This window comes from Cotesia glomerata, unplaced genomic scaffold (assembly GCF_020080835.1).
Source record: "Cotesia glomerata isolate CgM1 unplaced genomic scaffold, MPM_Cglom_v2.3 scaffold_20, whole genome shotgun sequence".
Classification (NCBI taxonomy): Eukaryota; Metazoa; Arthropoda; class Insecta; order Hymenoptera; family Braconidae; genus Cotesia; species Cotesia glomerata.
In genome coordinates, this window is record NW_025402441.1 from 168,862 (window position 1) to 182,640 (window position 13,779).

General features: G+C 42.1%; 1 protein-coding gene across 1 annotated transcript in view; it reads left to right on the forward strand.

The window, feature by feature from the left end:
- The window catches only part of LOC123274056 (protocadherin Fat 4-like), a 135,339-nt gene that overhangs the window by 62,604 nt on the left and 58,956 nt on the right, over window positions 1-13,779 (forward strand). Inside the window, exons 14-15 of the mRNA XM_044741555.1 lie at window positions 62-231; window positions 370-530. Of these exons, the coding sequence (XP_044597490.1) occupies window positions 62-231; window positions 370-530 (331 nt within the window). The remainder of the gene's footprint in view (window positions 1-61; window positions 232-369; window positions 531-13,779) is intronic.

Consider the following 13,779-nt stretch of genomic DNA (forward strand, 5'->3'; position numbering starts at 1 on the left):
TAATTCATATCATACGACTATAGATCATTTTAAACTTAAATACGTGTAAATCAAATTTCAGCCTACAAAAAAAGCATCACTCATAGAAGAACTACCAATTAACTCAACAATAGATTATATGATTCAAACTACTGACCCAGATAGTGATGCCAAGTTAATATTCAGTATTGATTGGGACAGTACTACAGCATTAAAAAATAGTGTTGAAGTTGATCCAAGTTATTATTGTAGGTAATATTCCGATAATTTTATACAACTAATGATAATTTGTCGATTTATTGATCGTAGTATTGTTGTCATGGAATTTGATAGGTAAACATTGCGTTTCATATGATAATTGAATAAAACAAGCTTTCGAATTTCTTTCAGACATTTAGATATTGTTACGAATTATCCTAAAAAACAAACTGGTTATGCTGAGGGAAATATTTCAATATCACGACGAATAGATTACGAAGCACTGGATGTTATATTTTTGACTGTTGTGGTTACTGACCTGAATACAGTTCATAATGCTAACTCAACCCTAGGTACAATTTTTCTTCATGGAGTATTAATCAATTTTTTGAAAAAATTTATAGATAGATTATATCAAGTTAGTAAATAGTTGGACTCAACATTTTTTAATTAGAATACATTTGATGAGAAATTTTATTATATCATAATACTAAGTCTCGCCAAGACAAATGATATAAATTATTTTGGAAGCATAAGAAATCATAACATTCACTTTTTTTTATCGTAATTTACCTTATATAGAATTGAAGTGGTGGACTATACTTTCCATATAATAAAACCGGCACACAAAAAAAAATTGTCTGTACACCGGGTGCCTATCTACGGGCATGTTTTTTGACCCACTGAATAGGAATTTCAAGTCAGTTTAGGCCGTCCAGCCTTCAATTCCGAGTTAATTGCAAAAAAAACCCCAAAAAATAGCGAAAATTCGATGTTTTGGCAAGAAAAAAAATTTTGAGAAAATCATAGACTTTTTTAATTCTAAAACAATTCTAAAATATCTTTAAAAATTGCAAAAATCGTGAAAAATTGGGATTATCTTGGTACAAAAAATTTTGTGGACCCGGATTGACGAAGATTTTCATATAATTTAATCTGCTTGATCTGATTCTGCAATAAATTTGGCCCATAGTCCCCTCAAACATTCATAAAACTGATAAAATAGCAGAAAATTGATGCTGAAAAAATGGAAAAAAATTTTTTAAACACAACTAAATAAATTTCTTGTATTTTTTATTTCTAAAATACAAGATTAAGATCCAAGAATGTACATAAATTGGATTCTTAACGGTTTTTCGAGGGTATTGTACTGTTTCATTCTCAAATGATCTACGACGTGGATACCTCTTCTTCCACCTTTTCCTTTATTTAGTAAAAATTTGCCATTGTGTTGGGATTTCAACTTCTTCGATGTGCAGGCTTCATTTCATTGCATAATTGCTTCTACTTGCAACCAGGGCACCTCCTCGGGGTGACGGTGGGCAACAGAACCATCTAGCAGAGTCCTTGGGTTAACGGCGTGTGTGCCGTCATGGCAGGTACAAGTGATGAGTACTTTACGATGCAGAGATTCGGAAACCCAGTATCGGCGTCTGGTCAGAGTGAGAAAGCAGGCCCGCAGGCATCATCATCCAGTGACTGCAGCTCTTCAGTAGCGGGAAACTTGGCTACTGGAGAGTATACTATTACAAGAAGCAATTCCCATCTATGCAATAAGAGTCCTGATCTATTTTGTTACGTTTGTGGGGAGTTTGAGCCGGTAAAAAACCGCAGAACGTTTTCAGATAGATCAAAACGAAATTATGAAGAATACTTTTGCATTCAAATTACAAATTTGGATTCAGCCTGGGTCTCACACTTTATTTGTGGTCGATGTAATATTATTATGTTGACACGATGGGAAAAAACCAAAAACAGAGAAAACTTGAAATTTACAATTCTCATGATCTGGACTTCACCAGCTAGTTTACATAACTGTTACTTCTGTATGACTGAAATTGCCGGTTCTACTTCGTCGAATAGAAGTAAAATACAGTACGCGAATATTTCATCAGCTGATAAGCCACAGAAAACAGTTATTGTTGATGAAACCGAAGCTCTTGAAAAGATGGAAGTAGAAAAAGAAGAAGTGCCAATAAAGGAAGAAGAAATTTCTGAAGATGAAAATCCCGAAGATGAAGATTTCTTGCCAGATAGGAAAACAAAAGACCCTGAAACATTTAGATAAGAAGAACTAAATGATCTCATTCGATATTTAAATTTGCCTAAGGATGGAGCTGAATTACTGGCATCAAGACTAAAAAATAAAAATTTGTTAGCTAAAAAGGTAACGGCTTACTTTTATCGGAATAGAGAAGAGGAGTTCCGGAAGTTTTTCACAGAGGACGATGAGAACTCGGTGGTGTACTGTTCCAATGTTAAAGGCTTGGTTGATGATTTAAAACCTAATATCTATAAAGACGATGAGTGGAGACTCTTTATATATTAATCAACTAAAAGTCTCAAAGCTGTTTTGCTTCACATTAGAAACATATTAGCGCCAATTCCAATAGCCCGTTCGACGAAGCTTAAAGAGACCTACGAAAATTTGGGAATTGTATTGGATAAGATAAAGTATTCAGAACACCAATGGCAAATTTGCGGAGATCTCAAAATTGCAACACTTCTTTTAAGCCAACAATCAGGATTCACAAAATATCCTTGCTATCTATATTTGTGGGATAGCAGAGATAGAAAGAATCACTATGTGAAAAAAGAATAGCCTACAAGAGTGCAATTAAATGTCGGTACTCATAATGTAATACGAACACCGTTAATTCAGCCTTCAAACTATCTGCTACCACCACTTCACATCAAACTAGGTCTCATAAAACAATATGTCAAAGCTCTGGACAAGGATGGTGATTGTTTTCAGTACTTGAGAGAAAAGTTTTCGGCGATAAGTGATGCCAAATTAAAAGAGGGAATTTTTAATGGAACCCAAATTAGAACTCTATTTCAGGATGCTAATTTTATAGGTAAAATGAATGATACGGAGAGAGCAGCTTGGGTAAATTTCGAAAATGTGTGTCATAACATTTTAGAAAATAATAAAAGTGAAAAAAAGTTTGGAAAATCCAAATGAGCATGCCTTAAGCGCTCATGTCATACATAAATTATTTAGATCATAACAAAAATTATTCGTTTTTAATTTTAATTTTCCCGCGAGTAGTATTATCCCTTCTGTAGGTCGAGCTAAAGAAAAATTTTAACAGATGATAAAACAGTTAGTAATTATACCATTATGTATGTATAGTTTCTGCTTGTTTATAGTTATTTCAATTCTGTATATAAAAAATAATATATATGGCTGCCGAAATCGTAGAAAAAGTCACTGAACTGACAATCGAAAAAAATTAATTGTATCGAAACGGAATTATTTTGACACGAAATTTTTACAAGGGTTTTGACAAACTTCCTCAGGAATGAAACAAAAAAAAAAATTAAATCGTAAAAGTGATTTTTGACAAAGTTGTGGTGTTATCAAGCCCAGTGCTCCCGTGAATACCACGCTCTTATTGATTTAATTCATCAGAAAAACGAGTTTTTTCTGAGAAATCTTATTTAATCGATAAAAAAATTTTTATAACGGGTTCTGTAGTTACTATTATTTATTTCAATATGCTTTTTATCGATAATTTTTTTCGTTTAAATTATGAAAATCACGTTTTAATCGAAATCACGATTTTTAGGCAAGAGTAGAGCATACCTGCGCGCTTCGCGCATAAGGCATGCAATTACAGGACAATAGTCGAAGAATTAGAGACAAATTACAAAAATTTAGGATGCTTAATGAATCTAAAATTACACTTCCTAGATTCTCATATCGACTACTTTCCTGAGAATCTTGGGAAGTACAGTAAAGAACAGGGAGAACGTTTTCATCAAGACATAAGTGGAATGGAGACTAGCTATCAAGAAAATTAGAATATCAACATGATGGCAGACTATTGTTGGACACTTAAAAGAGATATACCAAAAAAAAAAATAACAAACGAACGAGAAATCCACTCCGTAGATCATTTGAAAATAAAAGAGTTCGATACGACCGGAAAAAAGTTTAAAAGTTGGGAAAATCATTGTTCCAATTCTGTTTATGCGTCATTTTCATAGATTTTACAATTTTTTTGCATTTTCAGATTTTAATCTTGTTTTGTATTAATAAAAAATACAAGAAATTTATTTAATTGTGTTTGAAAGATTTTTTTCCATTTTTCAGCAGCAATTTGCTGCCATTTTATCAATTTTTAGCAATTTTATGAATGTTTGAGGGGACTATGGGCCAAATTTATTGCAGAATCAGATCAAGCGGATTAAGTTACATGAAAATCTTCGTCAATCCGGGTCCACAAAATTTTTTATACCAAGATAATCCCAATTTTCTTCGATTTTTGCAATTTTTGATGATTTTTTATAATTTTTAACTTCCTGCTAAGAAAATTGAAAATTTTCAAAAATCGGGAAGTTATTTATTTTACCCCGTTTTTCGAAAATCGAGTTCTCATCAGATCTTGACGTTTTGAGGCGTTAGGAAGCTTCCCTGAATGTTTTCGCGATGATGTCAGTATGTTTGTATGCGTGTGTGTATGTGTGTGTGTGTGTGTATGTGTGTGTGTGTGTGTGTGTGTGTGTGTGAATGCGTTTTTATTTGTATAGAGGAGGTAAAATACATTTACGTATGCCAAGACTTGGTGTTGGTGCCAGGACTAGGTGTTGGTGCCTGGGTATGTCGGACTCAGAAGTCAATATTATTTTGCAACAATACCGACTAAACATCCTCCTCTTTCCTTTCCCCATAGATGTTACAGGGAAGACTGGATCGGGACCGCGTTAGCATTACTTCGATCCAGTCCATGTTGTGTCTCACGACACCTACTTTTTGTTACTACTGGTTTCTAATCCCTTTCTGCGATTTTTTCTTTTAAAAGGCGCTCCACGTAGGCTGCGCGTAGGCTGCGACAGCTGACCAGTTTTCTTCTTTTTTGATCATGCAGGTTACCAAGCTCTCAGGGGAGAGCGTTGTGCCTATTGTTTCTTCGGTGCTGATTCTGTCATCCTTCCAGCGATCACACTCGAAAAACGTGTGCTCGGCGTTGTCAATTTTTTCTGGGCAGTATTTGCACGTTGGTGTGCTGTGCAAACCCATCTTGAAAAGATAAGCATTGAACTGCCCATGTCCCGTCAATAGCTGGGTCAGGAAGAAGTCCGTGTCCCCGTGCTTTTGAGAAAGCCAGACGTTGATGTTTGGGATCAGGCGCGTTGTCCATCTGCCTGTCTCTCCTGATGTCCATCGGTCCTGCCACTCTTGCTGCGTTTCCGCCTTTATCCTAGTTCTTGCGTCCTTCATGTTTTCGTCACTATCTTTAGCGTCATAGAGTTTAGCTCTCTCGAATGCTAATAGGTCGATAGGCGTGGCTCCCGCAATGACCAATACAGCCGCTTCGGAAACTGTGCGGTAGTCGCAGGCAACCCTGAGAGTGCCTCGCCGCTGTACTGCTGCTATCTCTCGCCGGTAGGTCTTCTGCTTTAATATGTCTGGCCATATCTCAGCTACATAAAGCAGTACCGAGTGGACTGCTTTTAGAAGAACTCTTCTATTTTTTGTTCTTGGTCCCATGGTGTTGGTCATAATTCGTGCTAGACTTGACACCGTCTTGCTGGCTTTCTGGCATGCATTATCAAGGTGTTCGTGAAAAGATAGTTTCTCGTCTTCCACTACCCTCAGATAGCGGAGGGCCCTTGTTGACGTTAGTGTTGTTCCTCCCATGTCCACACCGAATTGTTTTGGGAACTATTTTTGACGAGTCAAAACGACCATTTCGGTTTTGTGCTTGGCGAGTTTCAGGTGGTGTTTATCGAGCCAAGTCTCGACGGCATCAATGGTTTTCCGAACTAGTAGTTCGGCCTCCTCTACGCTGTCTACTATTATCGTGGCCGCGACGTCGTCTGCAAAGCCCGTTAGCTCTACTTGCTTTGGTAACAGAATCTTAAGGAGCCCGTCATAGTCGGCGTTCCATAAATCGGGCCACATTATTGAGCCTTGCGGCACACCAGCCGTTATGGCGTATTCTTGTGGTCCTTCTGTAGTTTCCGCTATTAGCTTTCCTTCTTCAAGGTAGTTGTCGATTAGTGCCGAATTCTCTGGCTTTGCGTCAAATTTGTGTTCCAGAGCGTCTAGGATATCTCCCCAATTCGCGCTGTTAAATGCGATTTTGACATCTAGCGTAAGGAGAATGCATACTTTACGAGCTTTGAGGCTACCAGTCAATGCTTCTCTCGCTGTCCCTACGACTGTCTGGATCGCGCCGACTGCTGAACGTCCTTTCCGGAAGCCATGTTGGTTAGCGGCAAAGCCTCCAGCACGATCAGTGTCGTTTCGTAGTCTTCCCTGTATAAGCTTTTCGAGCAATTTCCCAGCAATGTCCAGCATGCAAAGTGGTCTGAACGACGAGGGTGTTATAGGGCCACTTTTGCCTTTATCTAGCAGAACCAATCCCTGCCGCTTCCAGACCGCGGGAAACGTGCCAGTTGCCAAGCATGCGTTGTAGGTGTTCAGGAGTATATCTGGGTATTCCCGGGCTACAGTCTTGATCACCGATGCTGGGATGCCATCAGGGCCAGGTGCCTTTCCTGCCTTAAGTGACTTGGCCGCGTCTTGTAGTTCCTTAGTTGTGAAGGGTGTTACTTCTCTGTTTTTAGTGTAGTGTTTCTTCTCCCGTGGCAGTCGTTTAGGGAAAAGCTCCGCTACAATGCTGTCCATTAAGGCTGGAGACTTCGGCGCCTCTGGTGAAGCCTTTCCTAGTCGTTTGGTGACAATTTGGTAGGCTTTACCCCAGATATCTTTATCAAGGTCATTACAGATCTCTTGACACATTTTCGCTTTGCTTGCTTTGATTGCCCGGTTTAAGTTCTTTTTGGCCTGCTTATACTCGCTCAAATGTAGATCTTGATTAGGGGAGCGTTTTGCAGCTCTCATTGCTAGCCGACGTAGTCTGTGGCATTTTTTCCGGAGTTCTGCTATGTCTGTTGACCACCAGAACGCCAGCCAAGTAAAACTCTGATTTTTCAGCCGCGGCATAGAGGCATAGAGGCATCACATGCGGCAGCAATTTCCTTCATCGTATTTAGCACTGCCTTTTCCGTCTCGCTACAGGTATCCGGAGTCGGGTTGTTCTGAAGGATAGACCAGCTTCGTGCAAGTGAAGCTTGCAATGTCTCTGGATCAAGCCTCTTGGCATTCCACTTCCGCTTGAAAAGGTCGCGTTGTGAAACCGGAGCAGATGCCAATCCAACGTTGAATGTCACGAACTGGTGATCACTGCCGCTGTATTCTTCGGATCAGTCCAGTCTTCGATCATGTTGGCAGTCCTTGGAGTCGCCAACGAGATGTCGAGGATGGATTCTTGGTAACCTGGTCTTCTAAAGGTTGTGGTGCTTCCGGTGTTCAGCACTATAAGGTCGAGTCTAGCCGCGACGTCAGTGACCTCTTTACCTCTAGTGTCGGAGAAAGCAGCGCCCCACTCAGCCGATTTAGCGTTGAAGTCTCCGGCTACGATGACTTCGCCGTCGAATTTAGTGATCGCATTTTATATATTTGCCAGTTTCTGTCGGAACACACTAATCCCTTCGTTAGGTGAGAGATAGACGCTCATGAAGTAGGTTGTGGAGGTTTGAATCCAGACAAAACCTGCTCCACTTCCGCTGTTGTTGACGGTAACGTTCTTTGTGTTCACAATCCAAATTGCTGCCGTGCCAGTTTTGTCTGCGAACCATGTTTTATCTTCGATGTTTAGATATTGCTCGCAGATATAGCAGACGTCGATTTTATCTTCAAAGGCACGCTGGCGCAGCTGGTTTTGCGCCAAGGCGCACCTATTCAGGTTGCCTTGTAGTATGCGTGTCATCTCTGCCCTCTCGTGGCTTCTACAAGTGCTGTGCGGAATGCCTTGCAAGCTCCAGTGCCAGAAATATGGCATAGACCATCCTGGGCATCTTTGTCCGGAGCACAAAGGAAGCATTTTGGCTTCTCCGTGCAGTTTACGGCCTTGTGGTTCTCTCCGCCACATTTGTTGAAGCACCTGCTTCTGTCTGGTCCCGCACACTGACGTGTTTGGTGTCCAAAACCAAGACATTTAAAACAGCGTGTTACTTTTGTAACTGAGCGTATACGACAGTTCACCCAACCGATCATTATATGGGCCTTGTAGTAGGGGAGCCCAAGCGGAGATTTCGGGATTCACTAAAGCGTGGCATAATGATATACATGGGGATTTCTTGTACCCGGTTAAGTACCTCCACAAAACATGAGGTCCATATATAAGGCCGCCCGTGAAGAATACAGGATCAGATTAGTAAAAAAAAATTGAACATCAGAAATTCTCGAGCGCGTCAGATTAAGGTAGGGTGAGTTAATTACATTCTAAAAAGTGTATATTCCACTAATCTGACAATTTGAGAGTGACGTAAAGAAAGGGGAGGGCAGCAAAGTTGTAAAAAAAACCGTCATCTCGACATTCTCGAGCGTAGCTAAATTTTTTTTTATTTTGAAGGAAATAATTCAAGAATAATGAAAAATATATAATCTGACGATTTCCGCAAGCCAAAATAACAAAAATTCGTCGATAAAGTTAAATGCGTGCAGCTGCGTGATGCCTACATTTCCTTCTCCGCGTTACTATTCCTCTCTCACTCTTTCTCTATCTATTACTCTCTCACTCCGTCCCCACTCTGGTTTCTGCTACACTTATTTATTTGCATGCTATTTCCTGAGATTTTCAATTAATTAAGTTCAATGATTTAAAAAAATACGAAAAAAAATTTTTTTGACTTCCCGCTAAGAAAAATTAAAAATTTTAAACAATTCGGGAAGTTATTGGTTTTACCCCATTTTGCGAAAATCGAGTTTTCATCAGATCTCGACGTTTTAAGGTCATAGGAAGCTTCCCTGACTACCCCCGCGATGTTGTCACTATGTCTGTATGTATGTATGTATGTGTGTGTGTGTGTGCTTTTTTTTTTAAGGGGGGGGAATCCTTTTTACAGATTCTAGGCATAGTTGTTTGGCCTGGATATGTGGCGACTCGACGCAGTGTCATACTAAAACTCGACGTTAGCGCCCCTACCCACTAAACCCTAAACCCGTTTTCCTCTTTCCCCTAATCCCTCATGGAAACCGCCGGTAGGTATTACTTCGTGAGGGGAGGATCTAGCTACTGCTCTTTCTTCTGGTAGCTAGGGTGTTATTTTACCTTTCTTCTAGTTGTTGTCATTTGCTCTTCTTCTTTCGATGGAACGCAAGTCTATATTAGGATTTCTGTTGCAAATGTGCTGATGGCGTTCCAGGAGGCTCTTGATGACAACATTGCTTCTACTATTGTTTCTGGTTGGATTTTCTTCTTTAGGATCATCTCCAGCTCATCTCGCTGTGGGTAAAATCGTGGGCACTCAAAGAAAACGTAGTCCGCGTCTTCATTCATTCCTGGGCAGGACGGGCACTCCGGTGAATCATCATGCTTGAAGCGGTGAAGATACGTCGGAAAACATCCATGTCCTGACAACAACTGCGTCGGATAGTAATTGACCTCGCCATGACTTCGGTTTAGCCAAACGTCGATCTTCAGTATGAGACGGTGTGTTCATCTCCCTGTTGTCGCGGCGTCCCACTGCGATTGCCATCGTGCGATGCTGTTCTGCCGTTCTCCAGCTCTGAGTTCCTCGGCACTTTGTGTGGTTGTCCTCTTTCGTTGGTAAAGGTTCCGTCTTTCCTCAGCTAGGACTCTGAGCGGCAAAGTTCCGGAAATGACACACACTGCTTCCTCTGATATTGTTCGAAAGGCGCTTGCAACTCGTAGGGCACTCATACGATATATTGGTCCAGCTTTTCTCCATGAATCTTGCACCTCTAGTGCGTCAGCCCAAATGGATATTCCGTAGGTGAGCACCGATGTGACTACTGATGACAATAGTAGCCTCCTGCTCTGCTTTGGGCCTCTGACGTTCGGCATCAATCGTGCGAGACTAGCTCTCACTACTGACGCTTTCGTACAGACGTGTTCCACTTGCTGCTTGAAGTTGAGTCGAGCATCAAGCATCACTCCCAGATATCGTATATGAGGTTGTGATGTGATTCCTCGGTCACCGACTTTTAGCTTAATTGTTTCAACTTCTTTTTGGCTGGTAATAAGCACTGCTTCGGTCTTCTGCTTGGCCAGTTGTAGGTTCACTGTATCCATCCACTGGTTGATCTTCTCAAAAGTGATGTCAAACAGATGTTGAATCTCGTCGAGGTGTTTGGCGACGATCACTGCGGCAACATCATCCGCATACGCTACCAGTTTGACACATCTTGGAAGCTTCAGTCTCAGGAGCCCGTCATACATGATATTCCACAGAAGTGGACCAAGAACAGAGCCCTGTGGCACACCACCGGTTATATCATACTCTTTCGGACCATTATTTGTATCGCATTTCAGCCCTCTATCTGTAAAATAGCTAATCAATAGTCTGCGACGATATGTTAGCACGTTCTTCTCGTCGAGAGCTTGCATGATGGAGTCCCAATTAGCGGAATTGAAAGCATTTTTGATGTCCAAGGCAGCCACCAGGCAGTACTTCTTCGTTCCACCCTTCCATCTAGTTCCTGCGATTGCCTCTTTGGCCGTATTAACAACCAGGTTGATCTTGTATGCAGAGTGGTCGGTAAGATAACGGTTCTTCTGGCAGTTTCTTTCCTTTAGGTAAAAGTACTAACCATTGCTGTTTCCACTTACGAGGAAAAGTCCCCTCCTTGAGGCATGCGTTGTAAGCGTCTAGAAATAATGTTGGTGCTGCCTTCATGATGGTTTTCAAGGCTATATTAGGGATTCCGTCCAATCCCGGCGCTTTATTATTTCCTACCCGATTACAGGCTTCCAACAATTCTTCTTCAGTGACAGGTGGAATGTCGTTCAGTTTATCTTGCGTTGACTGATAATTGAGACTGTGTTGCTGTGGAAACAGCGCAGTGACGATTTTCTGAAGGAGTTGGGGACACGTAGGTGACGGCATTTGTTGTTTCTTCAGGTGCGTCATGACCACCTTATAAGGCCGACCCCACACGTCTTTGTCGACCTCGTATATGAGCTCTTTCCAGTATCTTCCTTTGCTTTCTTTCATGGCCTTATTAAGTTCACGACGAGCTTTTTTGTACTCTGCGATCAGCACTGCAGAGTTAGGTCATTGATAGCCACGCTGAGATATTCTTCTCTTTCGATGACACTCTTTACGGAGGTTGATAATATGATCATTCCACCAGTGTACCGCAGGTCTTGAATTCATAACACGTTTGCGAGGCATACTGGCATCACAAGCTTGTGTTACTCGCATCATCAGGGCCTTAGTATGTTCTTCTGCACATCCAGTCTCTATCGGATCACTATCGAGGGCTGTTAGCAATACTTCTGGGTCAAGAGATTTCACCTTCAACCGACGGTGTTAAATTGCTTGATAGGCCCCCTGAGGTTCTGGTCGTTTGACGTTTCCCAGAGTATTGCATGATGGTCACTGGCAGTGTAGATGTCCAGTACCTTCCAGTTAGTGTTACCTTTAGCAAGGCTGGTACTGACAAAAGTGACGTCTACAATCGAGCTTGCGTCACCTTTGGTGTAGGTCGGTGTGTCACCACTGTTGAGCAAGACTACATCTAGTGTAGAAAGAGCTTCTAGCAGCTCTCTTCCTCGTGCATTAGTCTGCTTACTGCCCCAGTCCACTACCCAGGCATTAAAGTCCCCGGCTATCGCCACTGGATGATGTTGCTTCGCATCCTCGGTCAGTCGATCCAAGAAGTCAGTAAACTCAGCAATTGAGAGGCTAGGTGGTGCGTAGCAGCTGTAAAAACGGATGACATCTACTAATTCTGCTACAAAGCCAGCGCTGCCATTGGTAGCTACACTCTGGAAAGGGAGCTTACCACAAGCCCAGATCACAGCTTTCGTGGTGATATCCGTCTCCCAAGGTTGTCCAGCTAAATGTTTATATGGCTCCGATAAAAGCACCACGTCGAGCTTTAATTCCCGTACTGTCTGCATAAGCAGGTCATGCGCAGCTTCGCAGTGATTGATGTTAAGCTGCAGTATCCTCATGTTCGTTTATTTGTCAGCTTCTGGAGTGCTTCTTGGAAGACTGAGCATCGGCCAGAACCAGACCGGTGAGCAGTGTCCTGAGAGCCAGGTTTTTCCGCACATAACGCACATTTCACTTTATTTGGGCATTGAGCAGCTTGATGACCTGTTTGCCCACATTTGATGCAAAGCCCAGATCGGTCGACTTCGCTTTTACATTGGGCAGTAGTGTGCCCAAAGTGCCAGCACTTATAGCATCGTAGTGGTATCTTAACTGCTCTGACACGGCAATTTACCCAGCCAATCCTTATTTTGTCTGTCTTTCCGAGTATCTTTTGCACTATTGCTGCTGGCAATCATACCGAAGCAGTTTGAGTACCTCTGCAGGCCGGACGAATTTGAATGATCTTCAGGTATTTCGTAGTCATTTCCAGCTGCCTCTTGTAAGGCCTTCCGGACATCGTCTTTAGTTGTTTCGTCGTCAATGTCCCGGATTTCAAGCTGCTCCTCTGGGCCTTTACAGATGACTTGCGCTTCTTCTTTAAGGATGCTCTTGATGGTCTTCAGCAAAGCTTGTCCTTTGTCTGAGGTCTTTCTGGAAAGCGTAATGAGCATATTCCCATCATTCGTCTTTTGAACCTTGTCAACGACGTCACAGGTCTGATCTGGTGGGACTTTTTTTTTAATCCGACGCAGTATCTCGGCATATTTTGCCTTCTCAACGGGTCGAATAATTAAGGCACCTGGTTTGGTGAATTTTCGCGGTTTTTTCCGCTTAGGCTCCGGCCGAGATTTGTTCACCGGTTGTTTTGGTAACCGCTCTCTCGTTTGCTCCTTCTTCTCCTTCTTGGATTGGACTTTCTGCTATTCAGTCACATCTTTTTTTCCGGCGTTCTGCACTGCCGTGTTTTTCGGAGGGCTTGGTTTCAGGTCCTTTTTCTTCACAATTTGACAGATCGTTGGGTCGGGAGAAGATCGATCTTTTCTCTTAGTTGACTTGCTGCTAGTTCTGCTTCTGTCTTCCGCGACTGATTCACCGTCACTTTCAGCTCCAGTGTCCATTGCTTCTTCATTCACGACAGTTGCTTGAATGCTTCTCTCCGGTGTAGTGCGAGAAGTGCGTCGTACTGTTAAACGCCATTCTTCATCAAGTTTCTTGAATCTCTGGAGGGCATTGGCTACGCTGGTCGTCTTGGTCTTAATCTCCTTGTGGATATTGACCTTAGGTTGGACGAGGTCATTTAGTTCACTGGTCAGCTTTGCAAGGGGTTCCAACGCTTGCGACCGCTTCATTTCAGCGCTTGCTTCAATCGCTGCTTGTTGGGCATGAGGCCTGTTTTCACTATTGGTGTTTTCCTGAATTTTACTCATACTTTTAAATTCACCAGCGCATCGTATGGAGTGGAGCGGGTTGTCATAACTAGGAACAGGTGTACCCTCGGAGATAGTACTCCTACCCCAGTTTCCTGAGGCCTAGCCGACATTTAGCCAGTCCCGGAATACACGGACGGACTAGACTCGCTCGAAGCGGTGAAGATTCCGATTTCTAACACTCACTGCGTACTTCCTGATCAAGGCCCGAAGTGGCTGGCTCCTGATCCACTGCTGCAACTTACACCTCGGC